Source organism: Anguilla anguilla, chromosome 11, assembly GCF_013347855.1.
Source record: "Anguilla anguilla isolate fAngAng1 chromosome 11, fAngAng1.pri, whole genome shotgun sequence".
NCBI lineage: Eukaryota > Metazoa > Chordata > Actinopteri > Anguilliformes > Anguillidae > Anguilla > Anguilla anguilla.
Window position 1 is genome coordinate 22,144,126 of NC_049211.1, and position 22,834 is coordinate 22,166,959.

The 22,834-nt window shown below is 44.4% G+C and overlaps 1 protein-coding gene across 1 annotated transcript in view; it reads right to left on the reverse strand.

Annotated features, from left to right (window-relative positions):
• Window positions 1-22,834, reverse strand: part of LOC118208623 (metabotropic glutamate receptor 2-like) — a 52,441-nt gene extending 29,607 nt beyond the window's left edge. The window contains exons 1-2 of the mRNA XM_035383476.1: window positions 21,523-22,834; window positions 418-1,116 (exon numbers count right to left, since the gene is read on the reverse strand). Of these exons, the coding sequence (XP_035239367.1) occupies window positions 418-906 (489 nt within the window). The 5' untranslated portion in view covers window positions 907-1,116; window positions 21,523-22,834. The remainder of the gene's footprint in view (window positions 1-417; window positions 1,117-21,522) is intronic.

Consider the following 22,834-nt stretch of genomic DNA (forward strand, 5'->3'; position numbering starts at 1 on the left):
TAGTGACTGTATCAGGATGGAGATATATTGACTGTACCTGGCTGGAGACAGAGTATGTGTACCTGGATGGAGATATAGTGACTGTACCTGGATGGAGATATAGTGACTGTATCTGGATGGACATATAGTGACTGTATCTGGATGGAGATATAGTGACTGTACCTGTATGGAGATATAGTGACTGTATCTGGATGGAGATATAGTGACTGTATCTGGATGGAGATAAAGTGACTGTACCTGGATAGAGACACAGTGACCGTACCTTGATGAGGACACAGCATGATCATACCTGGATGAGGACACAGCGTGACCGTACCTGGATGGAGTTGGCCGTACCTGGATGAGGACACAAATTGAGCATACCTAGAAGGGGACACAGAATGACTGGACCTGGATGGAGACACAGAGCAACTGTACCTGGATGGAGACGTCACTGTAGGAGCCGCCGATGACCCCAGAGATGGCCAGCGGGACTTCGTCGTGGATACCGTACGACCCGTCGGGACAGATGTACTCGGTCTCGTCCACCTTGGTCAGGGAGGCGCGGACAAACTCCAGCGACTGCTCCAGGGCATAGGTGTCCTTAGAGCACGTGTCCAGGATGTGCGCGCCCAGCTTGAGGCCCGGCAGGATGCGGCGGTCCTGGTTGATCTCGTCCAGCGCCAGCAGCATGGCCTCCAGCCGCTGGATCCCGCGCTGCTCGTTGATCTTCCCGCAGTCCTCCGTGCCCTCGCCCTTCTCATGCACCGGGAACAGGCCCCCGATGACCAGGTCCCCCTCCATGGTGATCTCCCGCTTGGCTCCCGGCGTGTAGCTGGATGAGGGCAGGGCCTCAGGGACGTGGAGGGGGAGCAGGAAGTAGAGCAGCCACCAGGGGGCGTGCCTGAGTCTGAGCTTCACGGTCATGGTGTCCGTGGGGGAACAGCACAGGGGGAGGGGATGGTGTGGGGCGGGGGGGGGGATGTGGGGTGGGGGTGGAGGGTGCGCTTCTTTATCAAGGGAAAGCTGGGGGGCTTTGAGTTACAGCTTGGTGGGGGCGTAAAAGCTTATTGTTTAGACACCATTGTTTTAATCTTCTTCGGGCAATACTGTCATTTTTTATCTGGTTTTCAAGACCTAGAGACAAAGACAAAGAAAAAAAAAGTTGGAGGCATTTAGCTACTCACCACTACAATAATTCTTTTACATTTATTTTCATATTATATAATATTTGTAAATATCTGCTGCACACAGACTGTTCATCCATAGTGCTAAATTATGTAAAAGTTCACAGACAATATTTTATTGGAAAAAAATAATTTATAAAGCATACCATATTTACAAGTCATTTACAAAGACCAATTATATCAACAAAGCAGCATTTACAGACAAATGCATGCTCTTTGTCAGATTCAGCCTCAGAAGAACAATTCGCTAATGTCCTACTCCATACAAAATTGTATAATGAATTTACTCACAGATTATTGTCACAATATCTACAATGTTTATGACAGGTGAGCATATATTAATTCATAGTTACATTCAGTAGAGTACAGTACAGATGGACAAGATGTCATTTTAAAAGACTTCATTCACATTTTAAAATTCAGAGCAGGTTACATAATTTCTATCATCTGTCACATCACTGTATGGTATAATTTCTGTTATACAGCATATACACAATCCTGTTACAAAAATAAAATAAACACAAAGTGAAGCAGAATAGAAGAATCTCTTTGGGAATTATATTTAAGTGTGAAAGTTTTATTTTACAAATAGAGGATATGGAAAACACTCTGATAAACAGGATTGTGCATTATTTGTAGGGTTGTGCATGATCATGATCTTAAGCTAGATTCTTATGATACACAATTCCTGAGCAGCATGCAATAGTTTTTCTCTGGATATGTGAGCGTTTTCTTAAAATTTTCAGAGAGTTGCTGACTGTTCTTCTGTTGGCCCTAGAGAGATGCTGTCTCTTTCTCTCTCTCCTCCCCTCTGGCCTTAGAAAACACAGCCCAAATTATCCCCAAAAGGATGTCGAAGACACTTTCAGGTCACATCTTTCCAATGGCCCCAATCTCATTGCAATAAAACAGAGACAATATGCCCACCTATCTGACTCCAAGAGCATCACGAGGATTCCCATGTGGAAAAAGCACATTATTATTTTCTCACTCTGTACCCTTATAAATTGGTTGTTTTATACAATCAGACTGTGCATTCATGTGTGCTTGCCTGCACATGTGAGTACGTGTGTGTGTGTGAAAATTTTATTATTGCAGTAAATGCTAAATTCTGTGAAGATTATCACAGTACTAATGCATTTATGGCAGGAAATAAGCATTCTTATCTGTCATGGCTATATTCAATAGCTGCATTCTCTTCCCCATTTAATTCAGTTCCATTATCTCAACTCTGTCACATCACTGTGTGTATACATTACTGCTTGTAACTATGTGTTCCTCAAGTCTTTCTAATCCTGCAATGACTGAGAAACAGATTAACAGAAAGAAAAGCAGAACAAAAGAATCTCCAAGGGGAACTTTATTTCATGAAGTGGGTAATCTTGATTTATTTTGATTTATTTAAAGTATAGGGGATGTGGTAGGTGTGCAAGTGGATTTATGGTTACACTAATGATGCACACACACACACACACACACACACACAGTTATTTAATTTGATGCAATTTAACCATACTGAGAAATATCAGTGACAGTCCCCTGCATCTCCATTTTTATTTATTTATACATTTTTTGTTATTAGAACTAACTGACCATATGTTGTAGTGCCTAATTTCATGGCTAGGTGATTGTGTATATATAATAAAACATATATATTTATATAATATATAATAATACAATATAATAATAATATACAGAAGAAAGCATGCATATATCTTACATGCAGACCATGTGAAATTGAGGTGTGGTAGCTTAGTTTGTTTTCCATTCCTCTTCACATCAATTCTTTATTTTAAATGCATAATTCTTATATATGTATTTTTTAACAAAGGGCTTAAATCCTGGTGTCTAACCCTCCACAGGCCCTCAATAAACACACCTGAACAATACAAATACCCTGGGGAGGACACCAAAGGTGCAGCAAGTGAAGTACTGAAAGATGGCAAGTTTATACAGGTTCGAAAACACACCTAGGTAGCACCTAGCAGAGTGAGAAAACATGGCCAAGCCACTCAAGACAGTATTGATCACAAGTGCAATTTAGAGACTGTTAGCGGTGAGATGTCCTCATTTAATCATGCTGTACCTAAGGATGGGTAAAAGGCAGGGACTCCCTCTGTCCTTTAAAATATTAATTGTAAGGTTCCTCTTGATTGCCACAAACATGCATTACCATATTACGGAAGACATGTCCTTTAAAAAAAGACCACATTCTGGCAGGTGCGTCCATTTCATTAAAGCACACTAAGCCCTGCATAGGAGTGTTCTCTTCTTAACCCTCTGTTGCCATAGAAACCTTGCATATTGGCGGGAGAGGTGTTCTTATATACATTCATATTGGTCTGAACTATTAGACTCATAAGTGTACAAAAACAAGAAATACATATCATTTAAAAGCAGCCCTTTTTTGTCATGGTCCTGTTTTCCTGTCTGTGTTTCCCCTGTTGGGCCGCCAGATGGCGGCACTTCTGTTTTGTGTCCTGCTCCCCCCCTGTTAATTGTATTATTGTCTGTCCCGTTATCCCATCATTGTTCCCACCTGTGTCTTGTTATCCCCTCCTTCTGGTTTGATTGTTTTTTGAGTTCACCTGTGTCTTGTTACCCCTTGTCTATTTAAGTTCTCTGTTCCCTTGACTCGGGTGCTGGTTCCTTGCGTTTGTTCTTCCTTGTGTTTGTTGCCTATGAATTTTCAGACCCATTGTACCTGCCTGCGTTTTTTACCCGTTTGTGTTTTGTTCCTGACTTGTTTGTTTCCTACCTGTGTTTGCTTCTGACTTGTGTTTGTTCCTGACCCGTATGTATTTTCTGGTGTTTCTTTTATGTGTTTGCCTGTGTGTTCCACCTGCCTGTACCCTGCCTGCCTGCCTGTGTTCTGTTCTGTGTTTTGTTCTTAATGTTTTGAGTTTGTTGTTTTGCCCTTTGTGGCCTTGCCTGTTCCCTGGTTGTGTTTGCCCTTTTTTTGTGTGAGTAAAATCTTTGTTAATTTTCCCTTTTTGAGTTTCGTGTTTTTTTCCCCCCACTCTGCGCCTGGGTCCCAGCACCCGTACCGTCACAGAAGGAACCAGCCAGTTTGGGACCCAGCAGAGTTTTTTTTTTTATTTTTAATTTTTATTTATTTATTTATTTTTTTTTTTTTGTTTATCATGCCACCGGGGTGGTGGAGTGACCCGGAGGACTCGCCACCCAGCGACTGGGAGTCCCTCGCCCTTGAGCTTCCCAGCGCCCGGGGCGGACGGTCACGGAGGCGCCGTGGTCGGGCTGCCTCCCGGTTGGCCAGACCTCCAGCTGCCCAGCCAGCGGTTCCCGGCCCTGCATCATTTGAAGGGTCTCGACTGGCGATCTTCCCAGGATCCGGCCCGCGGGGGTCCCGCCGGTCCCGTCCGGCTGCCCAGCCGGGTTCCCTACAGCTGTGGTCTGTGTTCCTGTCCCCTGCCCAGCCCAGACGGCAGGGCCCTCGCCCTGCTCCACCCCAAGTCCAGGAAGGGCCTTCACGGCCTGCTCTGCCTCAAGTCCCGGAGCGGCCTTCACGGCCTGCTCTGCCTCAAGTCCCGGAGCGGCCTTCACGGCCTGCTCTGCCTCAAGTCCCGGAGCGGCCTTCACGGCCTGCTCTGCCTCAAGTCCCGGAGCGGCCTTCACGGCCTGCTCTGCCTCAAGTCCCGGAGCGGCCTTCGCGGCCTGCTCTGCCTCAAGTCCCGGAGCGGCCTTCGCGGCCTGCTCTGCCTCAAGTCCCGGAGCGGCCTTCGCGGCCTGCTCTGCCTCAAGTCCCGGAGCGGCCTTCGCGGCCTGCTCTGCCTCAAGTCCCGGAGCGGCCTTCGCGGCCTGCTCTGCCTCAAGTCCCGGAGCGGCCTTCGCGGCCTGCTCTGCCTCAAGTCCCGGAGCGGCCTTCGCGGCCTGCTCTGCCTCAAGTCCCGGAGCGGCCTTCACGGCCTGCTCTGCCTCAAGTCCCGGAGCGGCCCCCAGAGCCACCTGGAGCCCCGGAGAGGCTCCCAGATCCGCCTCGAGCCCCGGAGAGGCTCCCAGATCCGCCTCGAGCCCCGGAGAGGCTCCCAGATCCGCCTCGAGCCCCGGAGAGGCTCCCAGATCCGCCTCGAGCCCCGGAGAGGCTCCCAGATCCGCCTCGAGCCCCGGAGAGGCTCCCAGATCCGCCTCGAGCCCCGGAGAGGCTCCCAGAGCCGCCTCGAGCTCCGGAGAGGCCCCCAGAGCCGCCTCGAGCTCCGGAGAGGCCCCCAGAGCCGCCTCCAGCCCCGGAGAGGCCCCCAGAGCCGCCTCCAGCCCCGGAGAGGCCCCCAGAGCCGCCTCCAGCCCCGGAGGTCCCGCCTGCTCTGACCCTTCCGCGGAGGCCGCCTGCTACACCCAAGTTTCGGGCTTTACTTGTGCCTCGAGCCCCGGGGGGGCCTCCGGAGCCGCCTCAAGCCCCAGGGGGGCCTCCGCAGCTGCCTCGAGTCCCGGGGGGGCCTCCAGAGCCGTCCAGAGCTCCGGAGAGGCTTCCGGAGCCGTCCAGAGCTCCGGAGAGGCTTCCGGAGCCGTCCAGAGCTCCGGAGAGGCTTCCAGAGCCGTCCAGAGCCCCGGAGAGGACAACGGTCCCTTCTGTTGTCCCGCAGGGGCCGCCGCAGACTGCTCTGGCCGCCCCGCAGGCTAAGCCACCTGCCTTGCCCCCTAGCGTTCGTGCTCCCCCTGGCGTTCGTGCTCCCCCTGGCGTTCGTTCTCCCCCTAGCGTTCGTGCTCCCCCTAGTGTTCTCGCGCCCCCCAGTGTCCGTTATTCCCCTAGTGTTCTTGCTCTCCCTAGTGTCCACACCTTGCCCCCTGGCGTTCGTGCTCCCCCTGGCGTTCGTGCTCCCCCTGGCGTTCGTGCTTCCCCTGGCGTTCGTGCTCCCCCTGGCGTTCTCACGCCCCCAGTGTCCGTTTTCCCTCTAGTGTTCCCCCGTCCTCTAGTGTTCCCCCGTCCTCCAGGGTTCGTCCTTCCCCTGGTGTCGTCGCTCCCCCCAGTGGTCGTCCCTCCCCCGGTGTCCGTCCTTCCCATAGTGGTCGTCCCTCCCCCGGTCTCGTCGCTCCCCCCAGTGGTCGTCCCTCCCCCGGTCTCGTCGCTCCCCCCAGTGGTCGTCCCTCCCCCGGTCTCGTCGCTCCCCCCAGTGGTCGTCCCTCCCCCGGTCTCGTCGCTCCCCCTGGTGTCCATTCTCCCTTTGGTGTCTGTCCTCCCAACCGTGTGTCCGTGTGTTCCCCGGCCCCCCTGTCTAATTGTCTGCCCGCCTGTTTGTCTGTTAGTCTACCCGTATGTGTGTCAGCCAGTTTGTTGGCCTGTTTGTCTGCCCCCCAGGCCGTCAGCCCATCGGCCAACGTGTTTGCTCGCCTGTCTGCCTGTCTGTCTGTGTGCCAGTCCGCGTGTGTTTTGTCTTGTTTGCCTGTGTGTCAGTCCCTATGTCAGTTGTTGGGTTCCCCCCTCGCCTTCCCTGTCTGCTTGTCCCTTTGTGTGTCCATCGGTGTCGCCGTGTGCCTCCCCGCCTGCTTGTCCCTGTGTCTGTCTTTTTAGGTCTCCCTATTGTGCCAGTATCTGGCAGTCTGTTTCCCCCTCAGTCTTGTCCAACCCAGTCCAGTGTTGTCGTGCCCCGTCTCGTTGCTGTCCTGTATGTCTGCCTTGCCCCTGTCCAAGTCCCCCCTGGTTTCCTGAGTTTCCCCCGAGTCGCCCGATGCGCGGGCCCTGAGTTTCCCCCGAGTCGCCCGATGCGCGGGCCCTGAATTTCCCCGTGTCGCCCGGAGTGCGGGCCCTAAATTTCCCCGTGTCGCCCGGAGTGCGGGCCCTGAATTTCCCCGAGTCGCCCGATGTGCGGGCCCTGAGTTTCCCCGTGTCGCCCGATGTGCGGGCCCTGAGTTTCCCCGTGTCGCCCGATGTGCGGGCCCTGAATTTCCCCGTGTCGCCCGATGTACGGGCCCTGAATCTCCCCGTGTCGCCCGATGTACGGGCCCTGAATCTCCCCGTGTCGCCCGATGTACGGGCCCTGAATCTCCCCGTGTCGCCCGATGTACGGGCCCTGAGTTTCCCCCGAGTCGCCCGATGTGCGGGCCCTGAGTTTCCCCCGAGTCGCCCGATGTGCGGGCCCTGAGTTTCCCCCGAGTCGCCCGATGTGCGGGCCCTGAGTTTCCCCCGAGTCGCCCGAGTGCGGGCCCTGAGTTTCCCCCGTGTCGCCCGAGTGCGGGCCCTGAGTTTCGCCCGGGTCCTGCCCAGCCCTGAGTCTCCCCGTGTCGCCCGGGTCCTGCCCAGCCCTGAGTCTCCCCGTGTCGCCCAGGTCCTGTCCAGCCCTGTGTCTTCGTCGCCCGGGTCCTGCCCAGCCCTGTGTCTCCTGTTTCCTAGTTCCTGAGTTTTGTCCCAAGTTTTCCTGTTCTGTTTTCCCCCGTCCTCCTGTTCCCCCGTCCGAGTCCAGTCCCGAGTCCTGTTCCCCAAGTCCGAGTCCAGTCCCAAGTCCTGTTCCCCCGTCCTAGTCCAGTCCCGAGTCCCGTCCTGTTCCTGTCCAGTCCTGGTTCTGCCCTGAGTCCTGTGTCCAGTCCTGTTCCTGTCCAGTCCTGTTCCTGTCCAGTCCTGTTTCCAGCCCCGAGTTCCCGTCCAGCCCCGAGTTCCCGTCCAGCCCCGAGTTCCCCTCCAGCCCCGAGTTCCCCTCCAGCCCCGAGTCTTGTTCTTGTTTTGTTCCTGTCCTGCCCAGTCCAGCCCCGAGTTCCCCTCCAGCCCCGAGTCTTGTTCTTGTTTTGTTCCTGTCCTGCCCAGTCCAGCCCCGAGTCTTGTTCTCGTCTTGTTCCTGTCCTGTCCAGTCCAGCCCTGAGTCTTGTCCTGTCTCTAGCCCCCACCCTCTGTTGACTCCCTCCCCGGGTCAGCCTCCTGGGACGTCAGGAGCCGTCCCTTGGGGGGGGGGTACTGTCATGGTCCTGTTTTCCTGTCTGTGTTTCCCCTGTTGGGCCGCCAGATGGCGGCACTTCTGTTTTGTGTCCTGCTCCCCCCCTGTTAATTGTATTATTGTCTGTCCCGTTATCCCATCATTGTTCCCACCTGTGTCTTGTTATCCCCTCCTTCTGGTTTGATTGTTTTTTGAGTTCACCTGTGTCTTGTTACCCCTTGTCTATTTAAGTTCTCTGTTCCCTTGACTCGGGTGCTGGTTCCTTGCGTTTGTTCTTCCTTGTGTTTGTTGCCTATGAATTTTCAGACCCATTGTACCTGCCTGCGTTTTTTACCCGTTTGTGTTTTGTTCCTGACTTGTTTGTTTCCTACCTGTGTTTGCTTCTGACTTGTGTTTGTTCCTGACCCGTATGTATTTTCTGGTGTTTCTTTTATGTGTTTGCCTGTGTGTTCCACCTGCCTGTACCCTGCCTGCCTGCCTGTGTTCTGTTCTGTGTTTTGTTCTTAATGTTTTGAGTTTGTTGTTTTGCCCTTTGTGGCCTTGCCTGTTCCCTGGTTGTGTTTGCCCTTTTTTTGTGTGAGTAAAATCTTTGTTAATTTTCCCTTTTTGAGTTTCGTGTTTTTTTCCCCCCACTCTGCGCCTGGGTCCCAGCACCCGTACCGTCACACTTTTTATTTGATTTCCTCTGAGAGGAGACTCCCCTATCACCTCTTCTGTGATGTCATGGTCTCTTTCTTTCTTTCCCTCTCTCAGTGTAGGGGGTGCTCTATGTACAGGGAATGATCATGTTTTATTGCTTGCATTTTATTGTGTTGCATGCTTTTCTTAGTTTTTTTTTCTGAGTAATTAATGTAAGGTCAAATTTCTATTGTATTCTGTGTTTGTTTATTAATTACTTTATTTATTAATAGTGTGACTGTACAGAGGAAGCAGTTTTTTTGTTTTTGTTTAATAAAGTATTTTTTCAATTATATAGTGACTGTATCAGGATGGAGATATATTGACTACACCTGGCTGGAGACAGAGTACGTCAATTACAATACCTCCCCTCTCTCCCTCCCTCTCCCTCCCTCACCCTCTCTCTCTCTCTCTCTCTCTCTCTCTCTCCCACACCCGCTCTCTCTCTCTCTCTCTCTCGCTCTCACACACACACAACACATGCACAAACACACACACCTGACTGGAACCCCTTTGTACTTTGGCTTTCTTTGAAGTAAAAACACAAAGTAATCCCATCATAACACCTTCACTCAGCCTTGGTATTAGAACAATGCATATTAAAACTGTAATTAATCGGAGTATCACATGTAACAAGCAGTGTAACAGCTTATCCCACCTCATGGCATACAGCTTTGTGCTGAGGTCTTCTATGGGTCACCCATTCATTGACCTCAGAAACAGAAACTGGCAGAGGTCTCGCTCACCATTCATTTAACCTGCTTCTAAATTTATTAAAAATGAACACTGCAGAACTTCGATTCCCAAAAGCTTTCCCCTTGCCAATAGCATTGTAGCGCCCTGGAAAGAGCTTCATGCATGTTCCAGTTTCCTTGGACTTTACAGTACAAAGCCTCAAACTGATTTAACACTGGTATATCATTAATCATGTAGTGTGTTAGCAGATTGTTTCTTTTTAAAGCTGAACTTTACCAACAGCACTAACCTAGATTTTCTAAGTGATAATAAGTTATAAGCCATTATGTGCAACTGCAATTTATAATAGCTTGCTGTGGAAGCAGACAGCTCTATCAAATATATACCAACCTTAAATATTTCGTCTTCTGGGTCCATTGTTCAGAAAGAAAAAAATATATATTGGGCTGTTGTTAGTTACCAGGTTATTGTCGGCTAGTTTGCCAAGAAAGAAAGATAGGTGCTACTAACACTAGTAGTCCTTCACACAATTTCCCTCCCACAAATTATGGCTGTGCTAGACGTGGATGGTTTTAGACAAGTGTGCAGATACGTAAAAGTGTAAAAGTAAATCACTACTGGGTTCAGATTTGCTATACCATGCCGATTTAATTTTTGGAAGCCAAGAACTTATCGAAAACATATCAATGTAACTAAGCCAGAAGATCTCTGCTGGATTTCTCTGTCCTTGCGGTTCTGTTTGTGTGAGTGTGTGTGTATGTGTGTGTACGTGTGTGTGCGTGCGTGTGCACGTGCACGTGCGCGCGTGTGTGTGTGTGTGTGTGCTTGTGTGCGTGTAGGCTAAGTTAATGCCATAAAGTATGTAGCCTAAATATATCAAATACCAACAAACGGATACCAAGGTAAGTGTTAGCAGGATACATAAGGGCAAACTGCAAGTTCAAAATCATGCTGGGGAAGGTCCTTAACAGAAGACACGGCATCAGCAAGGGGCCATTGAGAGCTGTGTAGCCATCTGTGGACACAAAGCCAACTTCTGACAGCTCACTCTATACTGCTACTAGCACCGTTAATTTAACTGCATTTTCATAAGAAATTACCATTGTTTTATTTTCATTATTCTGCTCCTTCGGAATCAGATGATTTTAGATGAACCCAACACGTAACAACAGAGTTAGAAGTGTATTTTCAGTTTGTTTCAATCATTTCAATTGTTGAAACGTGTTCACTTTATTGCGAGAATCACACTTTTTTCTTCTTCTTGTGCAGCCAAAAAGAGGGCTCAGTCAAAAGTCATGTCACTCCAAAGGAAAAAGCAAGATAAGAGGCCAAATGAAGAAGATAAGTGATTGCTGAATCGGGCCCCTTTGAAAGAGGGTAGATTGCAACAATTTTCATTTGACTGAAACTATATGGCAAGTGAATGACAAAGTGTCTCTCAGTCAAGAAGGGAAATATATGATGGCATATACTAATAACATTACAGTGATTATGATATTCTTAAAGCCACAATGTATTTATTTATACATTTCTGTATTTATTACACTCCATTTATTTACAACAGTGGATGTGAGATGATGACTAAATATCTTTAAGGAGCTACTAGGTAAGAAGCCATTCAATATTTAAATAAGCGTTAATTATAAACATATTTCAATAAGCACTTGATTGTAAACATATTTCAATAAGCACTTGGTTGTAAACACAAGCTAAACAGTACAGTATAATATTATGATACAATCGTAAAAGGAAAATTTGTAAAAAAAAAAACTGTTTGTGACTTAGTTAACTATGTTTATATGATGCAGCAAATACAGATTTCTTTTCACATTCTAAACAGGAAATTGTGCATTTAAATTCTTTTTTTTAAAGGAACCATGTCTAAATGCAAACATGTTAAATGACATGAATACCAAATTGTGTATTTGGTTAGTCTAAAGAATCTGAAAGAAACTTTTCTAGAACATTTTGAAACACAATCGCTAAAGTCCAACGTGCTCCCAGAAAAAGAAGCATAAATCAGATTGCCACTTGAAGAGGGATTTTTTTCCTCTATACACCCAAAAAATACAAGTACTTTTTGCAATATGGGCAATACATATTTATATGGCAGCAAAATAGGCAAGAACATGCGGTGTCCATTCAACTGAAGTAGAGCCTCTTAACTGAAGCATCCTCAGTTGGTAACATGGCAGTGAAGCCTCTTTCTTATCATTGAATTTGCCCTGAGCAGGACCTGCCACCATACTGCTATACAGCAGACGAACCCCCCCCCCCCGCTCTCTCTCTCTCTCATCTCTCACTCACTTCTCTCTCTCTCTCTCCCTCTCACTCTCCCCTCTATCTCTCTCTCCTCTATCTCTCTCGCCTCCCTCTCTCTCTCTCTCCACATCCATATCTCCACACCATTATTCCCTCATTCCCTCCTCATTGAAAAAGAAAGTTCAAAAAGAGAAGGCAGTTTGCTTCGTGATGCTTTGAAGCTTCTGATACATCCACTCAACCCTCACATGCTGTCCCAGCTTGGCTAGCTCAGTTACAGCCCCCATCTAAACACAGTGAATGCCCTCTCTTTAAATTCCACTTGAGCATTTCATATGCATAAAAACATGCTGTATGTGGGTAATACATCTAATGCGTTCATAATGCTTGCATCTGCAGCAAATACAGAGCTGAATTAAACATGCTCACACGAGCCATCACATCATAAAAAAATTAATATACAGCTTGATAGTCCTGCCTGCAAATAAAGCCACTGTTAAATGAACACGTTGATAAATATTCCCAATGAGGTGGTGAAAGGTGCATCAAGGTGCATCAAAGAAAATAAATGTGTATCAGATTGTTACATTTTTTAATTTGAATTTTCCTCTTTACAGCTGATTTTTAAATTCTATACATCTTACTGCGTATAATATATGCTTGCTATCTTAATATGTGTCATGATGCAGTGGAATACAGAATGGTTCTCAATGCACCAGGGAGTTTCTGAGAGGGAATTCAGTAGTGAGGAATTACCAGGTCTCTTTATTGGTAATGCTTATAGTATGTTTGAGATAATGTTCTCACACAGACCTCCCTGTTTTAGAAATAACTGAATGGCATTGCATCCCTGGATCAGCAAGCCACTGTTAATATTGCTTACCCACATGAAAGGGAAAAAGTGGACATAAAACATCCTAAGGGATATTAGGAAGCTCATATCATGCTCCTTCCACGAGTCCTTTATAGTAATATATACCAATGATGACTGCTTTGCCCTACATTTAAGATTCTGTTTATTGTATCTAATATAGGGTATCAGATAACCCTGGAATTCCAATCCAAATGATGTCTCTCTTCTTTATAGTTGGGGTTAGGAGATAGTATTTTTTCACAGTTCTCCAGTCTCTCCTTTTCCTGTTTCATCAGCTGCCCTTTATAATGCAAGCGGGCCGAGCCTCCCAGCCCTCCTAAACACTTCAAAAAGGCCTGCAGGGGCTTGAAAAGAAGTGGCCAGGAATTCAAAGGGAGGGTGGGTGGGGGAGAGGGAGTCACCCTCGCAAGGTTCTAATCTGTCCGTGCGTTTTAAATGACATCCCTGGAATGGAAAGCAGCTTTCCTATATGGTAATATTCCCGCCCGCAGCGATGATTCTTCCATGGAGGTTCATTCATATTCAACTGCGGAGTGGGAGAGAACGCTCGGGAAGAACAGCCATGTGTGTTTCTCTTCAGCACGCAGCATGGACTGGGAGCGGGTACAAGAAATGGGAGACAGCGGGGCTTTTCAGGGCACAGAAAAATTCACAGGGCCGGGGACACATACAGGCGAAGGGTCGGGGTATGGACGAAAACAAAAGTGCATCTTATTGTGAGATCTTGTTGTTTCTGAATTCACAATTTTACTCATGTAGCAATTCCAAATGGGAAATGTTTATTCATGCGCTATGATTCATCTTAGCTGTTTCCTGAAATATTTGCAAAGCCCCGTGCCTTTATTTTCTGTACCATGCCTTTCTATTTCATGAACCATAATTCTGTATAATGTATACTGTATCGGTCCTAAGGGCCAAAATAATGATGGCAACAATACCTTTGATATCAGGAACTCTGCAGTTCCATACAAACCTGCACTGACAGGAAATCACCATATTTTATTTTCGAACAATTTTTTATTCCAATTTTTATGCTTTCTCCCCAATTAGGAATGGTCAGTCCAAATTGAATGCCCATCCCATCACTGAAACATCCACAAATTGTGCACCCAAGGGGTGTAACTCCAATGTATGCAGCAGTTTGCGAGCGCTGAGAATTAAATCCCCATGGCATTTATAGACTCTGATGAACTACTGAGTGAAGAAGAACCATAAGATTATGTTCTGTCATGGGCACTCATTCAATGAGACCTTAACACCACAGCATTTCTCAGTGAGGGGGACATGACCAGGCAAAAAGAGGAAACCTGACACAGGAATACATTTATTATTGGAGGGGACAAATCAGGTGTGTCTTGGTACTGTGTGGGACATAGTCCCCAGCTGCCAATTCTTTATGCCCAGCAGCCAATTATCTGAGCTGCAGTTACTGACCAACTGACCAGAGGAGCTGCTATTGCTATTGCTGCTATCGGTGGAGAATATCTTCCCAAATTGAACCTCATGTCCAATCATACACCTCACCAGTGGGCTCTGAGCCCCAGCCTGCAGGATCCAGATTCTGAAGGATCATATTTCATGTTTGAATATATTTGCCTTAACGATAGAAAACGGAGCATGCCTAAGCTTATGATGCCAATAATGGTGTAATGCTATGAGCTATGGATGATTTCAAATATTCCAGATGTCCGCTATTCAAGAGGAAGGAAACATTGATTGTTGAAATCAATCTGCAAATCAATATCTTAAGTGTCACTTGAAATGAATTAAGTACACTTTGTAGGCGTTTGATGAATTTGTAAATCAATCAATAATGATGCATTAGAATGATGCATTTTCCACCCTCTGGCGGTATGACCCCAAAACTATTATATTCTTCAAGGATGAATTGCAGGCCACTAAATGATGCATTGTCCTGACACCTGTCCTTCTCACATTCCTGGGATTCATGCCAAAGGATTGATGAGCATTTCAGCTGCATGCTAATTTATACAGCAGCAGTTCTCCATATCTTTATTCAATGGCTTGGCAGAATACTCGATTCTGATTGGTCCGAGGGTGTCTATTACTTTTCAAAAAACGTCCAGCAGGCAAAAGCATGGTTCTAAATGAATGCTCATCAACGATCTGACTCAATAAACCAAACGTGGACAATGTTCATTTCATGACGTAAATTGTTGACAAGTGAGCTTTGTTATAAATAGCCCATCAAACTTGCAGCAGTGTTAAGGGATGTGTCCAGCCACAGCCAACTCAAGCATAATCAGCTTTTTGTCCATGAACTACTGCAGAGAGTAACGTTAGTTAGTCTAGTTACTGTGGCCTATAGCTTGATTTAGGGTTGCCAACCATCCTGTAAAATACAGAATCTTCCCGAATTTGGAAAGTAGAGGTGTCCCATTTTACTTATACTAGGCTGTGGGATGCATTTTGTTCTGTATCTTTGCAAATGATTGCGCTTATAGTTTAATGACAGTTTTGAATATAATTCAGTAGTTGGCTAACTAGCTAGCTGGGATAACAAACATGCCATGAGCCCATTTCAAACTGAAATCCAACTGAATTTCAATATTAGCAAGGTATCGTGAGTGGCAACGAACCTAGCAGAAAGCAAGCTTGTATTCTAACCTGGGTGAGAGGGACTAGAAAGACGAAAGGTTTTTGCTTAACAACGGACCAAACAGAACTATAAACTATGCTTGACAATGGTAAAACAATATGCCAAAATGCCCACGGAAGAATATTTCAATTCAAATAAATTCATAAAAAATCAATAAAGATAAAAGTAACTAATATACAACCGTTGGTAACCGTTGTATAAGCAGAATAAACCATTCCGGCCTGTTCCGTTATTGGAAAATAACATACTTCAGGGGTAGGGATGCAGACGAGGCGAGGCATCGTACATTATTTTCCAATAATGGGACAGCCTGTGATGGTTTATTCCTTACTTATATCACATTGAATAAACAAATCCATTGTAAGAGTGTGTTTTGTGATTTGGAGCCTTAGCTTGTCAGATGTTCCTTTTATGATGATGTCACTGCACTTATGTGAGCATGTCATTCTGTTGATCAGCAGCTAATTTCATGGAGCAGGATGAGGAATCAGAAATGCACAGGATATCCCTGCTGAGCATGTTGATGTAACTGATGTCATCACAGGGTAATTTTTTTCTGAATGGCATGTTTTAATCAGACAGCTCCACTGAAAAACTGTAATTGGCAGGGGGGTACACCTGTAATTGATCTGACAGTCGGAAAAACAATTAAATTATGACAAAGATTTAATTAAACTGCTCAGCAGGGACACACCATTCAGAGAACTGAATAAACCCTGCCGTACAATAGGGTTTATTAAACATAAATGATACCATTTTTGGACATGCCATTCAACAGGAACTACACAGGACATACCATAGCTCGTTTTCTTTCAACGAAATACATTCTCAATGCAGCTGGTGTATTTTAGCATATTAGTACGACATACAGTGTTGAAGTGATAGGGATTTATTTGGTATTTTTTAAATTTATTAATCATTTATTAGCCATGTATTTATAAAACATTGTCTGCAGCTAATTAAACTGTTTAAGGTAATCACAATAAACCAGGACCCAGTGCTTCCTTCACGTCCACTTTACCTGACTCTTAGCCATTAATTATACTTCATAGCTCCACTTCATCATCAAATATTCATCTCCCTCTCTTTTCTGGGCCAGCTCATTAGCATCAGAGGACAGACGGCTGCTGGTAGTGAGATGGATGCCCAGTTAGAGCTGAAGGACTACCGGGAGGCCATGCTTTCATTTTATTTATTTATTTACTTACTTGTGTTGGTTGACTACAGTAGACTTCCTCTGTAGCATGATAAGAACTAATGTGTTTCCACATAGCCAAGATGATCTTATTTCTGCCAAACTGAGAATTCTACTTACATTATTACTCAGTCAAAGAAAAAGCATCACATGGCATAGTAGACGTGGGCACATTGATACAGCTAATTATTATGCTACCTCAGAAAATGCTTGTAAGTCATCTGGAGCAGGCAATGGTGGGACAAGATCATTTTCATCAGCTAGTACTTTTAAAATCAGAATTCTCATAATCAATACTCACTAATCCAGCTGAAGGCAAATCTTAAGGTTACTGCATACAATCACATTCTAGATGATTCTGCGCTTCCCCAACAGTTTGGTGAAGGCCATTTCCTGTTTCATGACAATGCCCTGGGCACACAGAAAGGTCCATATAGAAATGCTTTTTTCGAGAACAGTATGGAAGAACTTGACTGGCTTGCACAGAGCCCTGACCTCAACCCCATCCAACAGCTTTGTGATCAATTGGAAAGTCAACTGTGAGCCAGGTCTAATCACCCAAACAATGCCTGACCTCACTAATGCTCTTCCAGCTGAATGGAAACAAATTCCTGCAGTATTGCTCTAATGTCTAGTATAAAGCCTTCCCAGTGCAGTATAGGCTGTTACAGCAGCAAAGGGTGGACCAACTCCATATTAATGACCATAATTTCATATGAGATGTTCAAAGTTAGCTGTCCACATACTTTTTGCCATGTCATGTATCATGTTGATGACCCCCGATTTTAAACTTATGTGATCAGATCTGGTCAATCTGTACAGGACGAACTTTATGTGAAGGGAGTGAGTTCCTAAGTAACAGACAAGTGTAAGAAAAGGCAGAAGGTATGCAGTTGCATGTTTCTGTCCAGCTGAAAGAAGAAATGAATTAAAGATATAAGCTTACCCATCATTTATGATGTCTTTGCTTCATGTTGTAAAGGGTCAGGCACATAATTTCAGCTGTTATCATTAGCTTCATTATTTAAATGGAAAACTTCCTATCTCTGACCCCCATCATTAATGGTGAATTGGCAAGCATTTAACATTAAAGTAATATTTAATTTTAAGCAGAGTAAGACCACAAATCAAATTATTTATGTTATTGGGGAATTTTGTGTCACTTTTGTCTTGTATTATTAGTAGTGTCATCCTTTTCCAGCTGTAATGTTGGATCAAAGTTCCAGGAGCTTTCCTTGTCTTTTCTTCTCAGCACTCAGTTCTCCAGAGAAATTCCTTAGGGTGAAAGCTATCCCTACACCTGGTCACTGCCAGACTGCAGTGCATGAATCTGCCACACAGTGGGGTTGATACAGTTTGTGGGCAGAGAAAAGATATTTTACACACTCCGCTTGCACTAAATCAGTTCCTCTGTGACAAAGACATCCCATCTCACATTGTTTCACTCATTAGGGCAGGCATTGAAACAAGTGAGGTCTGGAACCCATGAACAAGTCCCCAAGTGTGCTCAACTGGGAACTACTGATGCCTCCTAGCAGACATAACCATGCAAATACTCAGCAGATAAAGTCAATTGCTGTGTAGACATGTGTGCCAAACTTCTTCTTACAGCTGTTAAATAGCTGAGAAGTGGGGCTGCTGGCTCATTCTGTTAAGGCACTGTTCTAGGGCATGAATAAGCCCTATGATTTCAGATGGAATCCTGACCATTCCAGTGCTGACTGTGACTGATAGCCCTGCAGGGCAACATGTTGTAAGGACCAGGCACAGGTCAGGCTGCCGTCACAATCGCATGATCACGGTTGGAGAAACTAGTCACATGTAGAGTGATGATGGCAATAAATTCCACATTCTTGTACATATTCACACTCTTTGCTGCTCAGCGGGGAGTCTAGAAGAGCCGTGTACATGGCAAGGTCTCTAGGGGCACTTGTAGGCCTAAACCCCACTGGGGAAAGAGAAAGAGAAGGCCTGTAGACATAAAAGAATGCACACAGAGAGACGCACTGCACTGTCTCTTTTGAGTTATAGCCACTGTCAGCAGTTTATAACTCCAAGTAAACATGTTAGCTATACTGCAAGTCAGCTAAAGAAATGGATCCATCACAATAATCCATTTATTTACTAATAATTACAAATTATTTTTTTTTCGGGAAAGCATATGGCTCTCACTGATATACTTATTCATAAACACAGGTTCACACAAAGTATCAAGAGGTAGTGATGTTCTGAATGTCATTTTTTTTTAAATTTATTTTCTTTAATTTTCTATCTCAAATATATAGGTTAATTCATCCAAAGTCATTAGTATTTTTATTTGTACATAGTAGACCCAGTCTAATGTCATTGCGCTGTAGTAAAAATAAAAAATAATGTACTAAACTGACAAAATATTACATATTTGATAGAATTGGTTTCATGCATTCCATACTTAACATGTATTCACTGAATAATTAAATGATTACAGGACAGCTTCACTGCATCATATGGACTCAAATGCCATTGAGATGCTTCAAACTTCCAAAAACTCACCTACTGCTGTTTCTGATTAGACTGTTAAATATTTAACTTAGGTTTTTCACTCTGCCTGACCACCCTTGGGAAAGCAAGCTTATTGGTTGTGATCTTTGGCTTCTTGCCTCCACCCCCTTTTTAAACATTCTTGTAGCTCTGTGCATGGGAACTATTAAACTATGGAAATTGTATACAGTTTTTATTTTATGAGGACGGTATTGGTGGTGATAGTATTGATGATGATCATGTCAATGATTTTTGTTGCTGCTGTCATGGTTATTATTGTCATTGTGATCTTATTTTATGGTGTGTTTCTTACCCTTCTGTATAGGTCAATAAAATGAATTTTGAAAGAAAGAGATGCAAGAAAGTTGATGGACACATTTCATTTTCCACAGTATTATCTCAGCCATATTATGTAACACAAACATGGTATCCATTACTGCTACTCTGAAGCTTAGGAGACCTTCACCAATCTTGCGATGGTAGAGTAGAATAGATTTATACACGCAAATAAAGTTCTATAATATTCACTTTGTAACCTAATAAAAGCACAAAACAACTGTACCTTCTACTGGTATGTGTGCTATTCATACTGTAAAAAGAACACTGCAAAAAGATGCAACATATATATCGTTGAGAGAAGTGACAATTTCACACCAGAACCGTTGTAACGCAAGACAAAATAAAATTAAGTTGTCAAAACTGCAGCTGAGATTTCAATGCATTACCTTTAAATGTAATTCAAAACTACTGCCAGTATACCATACATTAATTATATAACAGCAGCCAACGTAGGAATGTTATCATGGCTGATTTTAATTGAAAATAGGGAATTTCCGCACGTGAATGATGAAGGGCTACCATCAACATCAACTACAACATTGCTGAAGGAAAGCCATCAGAGCAGTATCGGCGCGGCATGTGAAAGCACATTTGGAGAGATCCTACGAAAACGGTTTTGAGAAACTGGAATCTCGTTTCTTGCGCACGGAGGCACATGTGAATTGTAAAGCGCATATTCAATGGCCAAGTAATAAACATATTGCGGTGCTGTCTTTTATCTGCTCGCTTTTTAGAATCTTGTGTGAACGTGCAGCCTTGCAATTTCCCTTCCACTTGGGTGGAGATACCACTGTACTGAAAATGGACCCATGTAAACGGTAGCGGAGGGAGACTGGGAAAAGATCTGGGCAAATGTTTATGAAGCTATGCAGAGCGCAGTTATCCTGGTGTGGTAGACCACTGGATCTATGAATAATGTATAATTCTTCGAGAAGCACTTCCCTTTACAATAGAAATGGGTTGCGTAAATGTACCGTATAGTACAACTGATGGGGATTGAACAATATACAAATGCTCATGTTGGTTTGGAATAACCTCGCTTCATCCGTTTCTGCATAGTGATAATTATAAAACATTTTCCCCGTCATTTTCATCGGTATTTCATTGCCTACTGTAAATTGTTACAGATTCATGAATATTTGGAGAAAAATACATACATAATGTGTTTCAAATGTAGCCTATTACTCTATAGCAGAAAAAGTCTATTTTCGCGCGTTAAATTATTCCTTCATTCTCTTTTGTGAATTGCTTTCAAATCTTTCAAACATAGTTCTCATATCGGAGACCCTTTGTCATAATTTGAAAGCGTTTAATATCGCGACCTGAAACCCAGCAGAGGGTAGGAAGACGCCAACTGGAATCTTTTCTTTCCAGCCGTAGGATATGCAGGAATCACCCCCGTAGAACTTTTGAGCTATGTGCAACAGGGACATATTTCCAATGATGTTTGTAAGTGAATGTGATGTTTATTTTACTTTTAAACGTTTGATTTCGCGTCATTTACACAATAAAGATAACATTTTGGCTACATTTTAAACAAGTGTTGTAGTATCCCATACAAGAAGTCAATATTTGCAAAGGTTCGCATAAGCAAGATTAGCAATGTGTGAAACCGAGTATTTTGTCTGGAACTAGTGGGAGGGGCAGGTGTCAGTGCTTCCTTTACAAGCACTTTTATCCCATATACCCAGAAAAGTCAAAGAATGATCGATATATATTAACACTGAGTAGTCTACATTTTCGTTTTATCAATTGAATAATATTAGTAATGGACTACACGTCGAATCACCAGCATTATGAAAATGCATTTAGTATATACATGAACAGCATCGTTTAACTGCAATCCGACGGCGTTCTCATTCATTTAATGAAATGTTTTTTTTTTTCCCCAGAATTCACAGGAGTATTTCACAGTAATAAAATATATCTTACCCAATATTGTAACCCACATAGCCAATCGCATCCAATGAATGTATCAACACCTTCGTTCTATTAAGGCAGATAGCATTTGAATGATTTCTAAAATTATTTTGGCCCGTCATTCCAACACATTTTATTATTACTATTGCTTTGTTTGTTTCCACGCGTCTGGCGCTCGCACCTTATCATAGCGTGACGTACGTTTATGTGTTCTGGATATGTGGCTGAGGTAGGTTACTCTAGTTGATGTAAACTGGCAGAAAGCTTTTGGAAACCATGTGATTCAAATTATCTCTCCTCACCATATTACAGGCTGAATAATAATAAAAAAACCTAACATTACAGAAAGATAAAAAATAAGTAATTCTTACCTATTTGGAAATTTCAAATTCGCACCTGTCATTGACATCAAACTTCGAAGTTCACACCTTTCAGAGAAATGAGTCCAGTAGTCCGTTGTTTATGAATACGTATTGCCGTTACTCTGGATTAAGTTTTCCCGTCTGAGAATGGCGAAGGAAAATAAAAGCTAACTACTTTAAAAAAATCTTTCCTTCCGTCAGTTGAGGAAGTTTCCACGTCTTGAGGCTGTAACTTGCTTTTGGATCTGTCCTTGGTCCTGAATCCGACTCATAGTTGAAACAATGACTGCTAAATTCCTTAAGGTACTCGACCACATTGTACTTGGGCTGCGTGAGTTCAATATTAAACAGTCTTCGTTCTGTCGCTAAATCACTCCAGTGGAGCAACTGGGGAAAGGATGCTTCATTACAGTGTTGTAATGCAAGACCGTTTTTAAAGCCAAATTTGAGCAGTATATCGCACACTTTATCATATAACTAACATAGTTACTACCGAATGAATCCTGCGGCGTCTACATTTTCAAGATAGGCGCAAACAGCAATAAAAACTGTAAGGATGGTCTTTATTGCGGAAAAATTCCGGAAATCCTTTCTTTTTTGTCCGTGTAGGCTATTTCAAGAGAACATATCGCACCCGGTACGAACGTGTGTTTTCTCACAGTGCCAGGAAGTGTCGAACCACAGCTAGCCTGTTGTCTGTCAGTAACCAAGTGACTATTAACGTAGCGGCAGCGCACATTTTTTCACTTTACACCAGTCCCGAGACGATTTCACTCTTCCAGATTTCAAGTGAATTGCTTGGCTATTTGGGCGGTGATATGTTACTATTCTTCAGAAGTGCTATACTCTACCTCTAGTCTACTGCTGACTGTTCTTCCCGAAAACTAGACATTCGGTTTTGTAAATCAGAAGTTAAAACTTAGAGTTACTTATAGGCTATTTGTTCTGTTTTATTTGAATAGGTTACACATATTAATATATGGGCAGCCTATTACGTAAACCTCTCTGTCATGCCGTCTGTCGTATTCTGTGCTGGTTTAGTCAAATAAATGTGCAATTTGGGTGGGAAAGCACAGATTGTACAGGTTCTGTTTGGATGGGTATTCAAGCATCTAAATCCTGAGCAAACTTGTGAGATTTCTTGGCAGTTTAGTCCGTAGAACACTACTCCTTCTACTCGCGGTCGCAGTAGCCTATAATTACAGATTTGACTGCAGAATTTGAGCGAAGCTGGTCTCTGTCACGCATATAAGGTGCCGCGATAGGTGCGCTTTATGTTATAGCAACAAATATCAACTCTCTCCGTCTCACTGTTACCTAG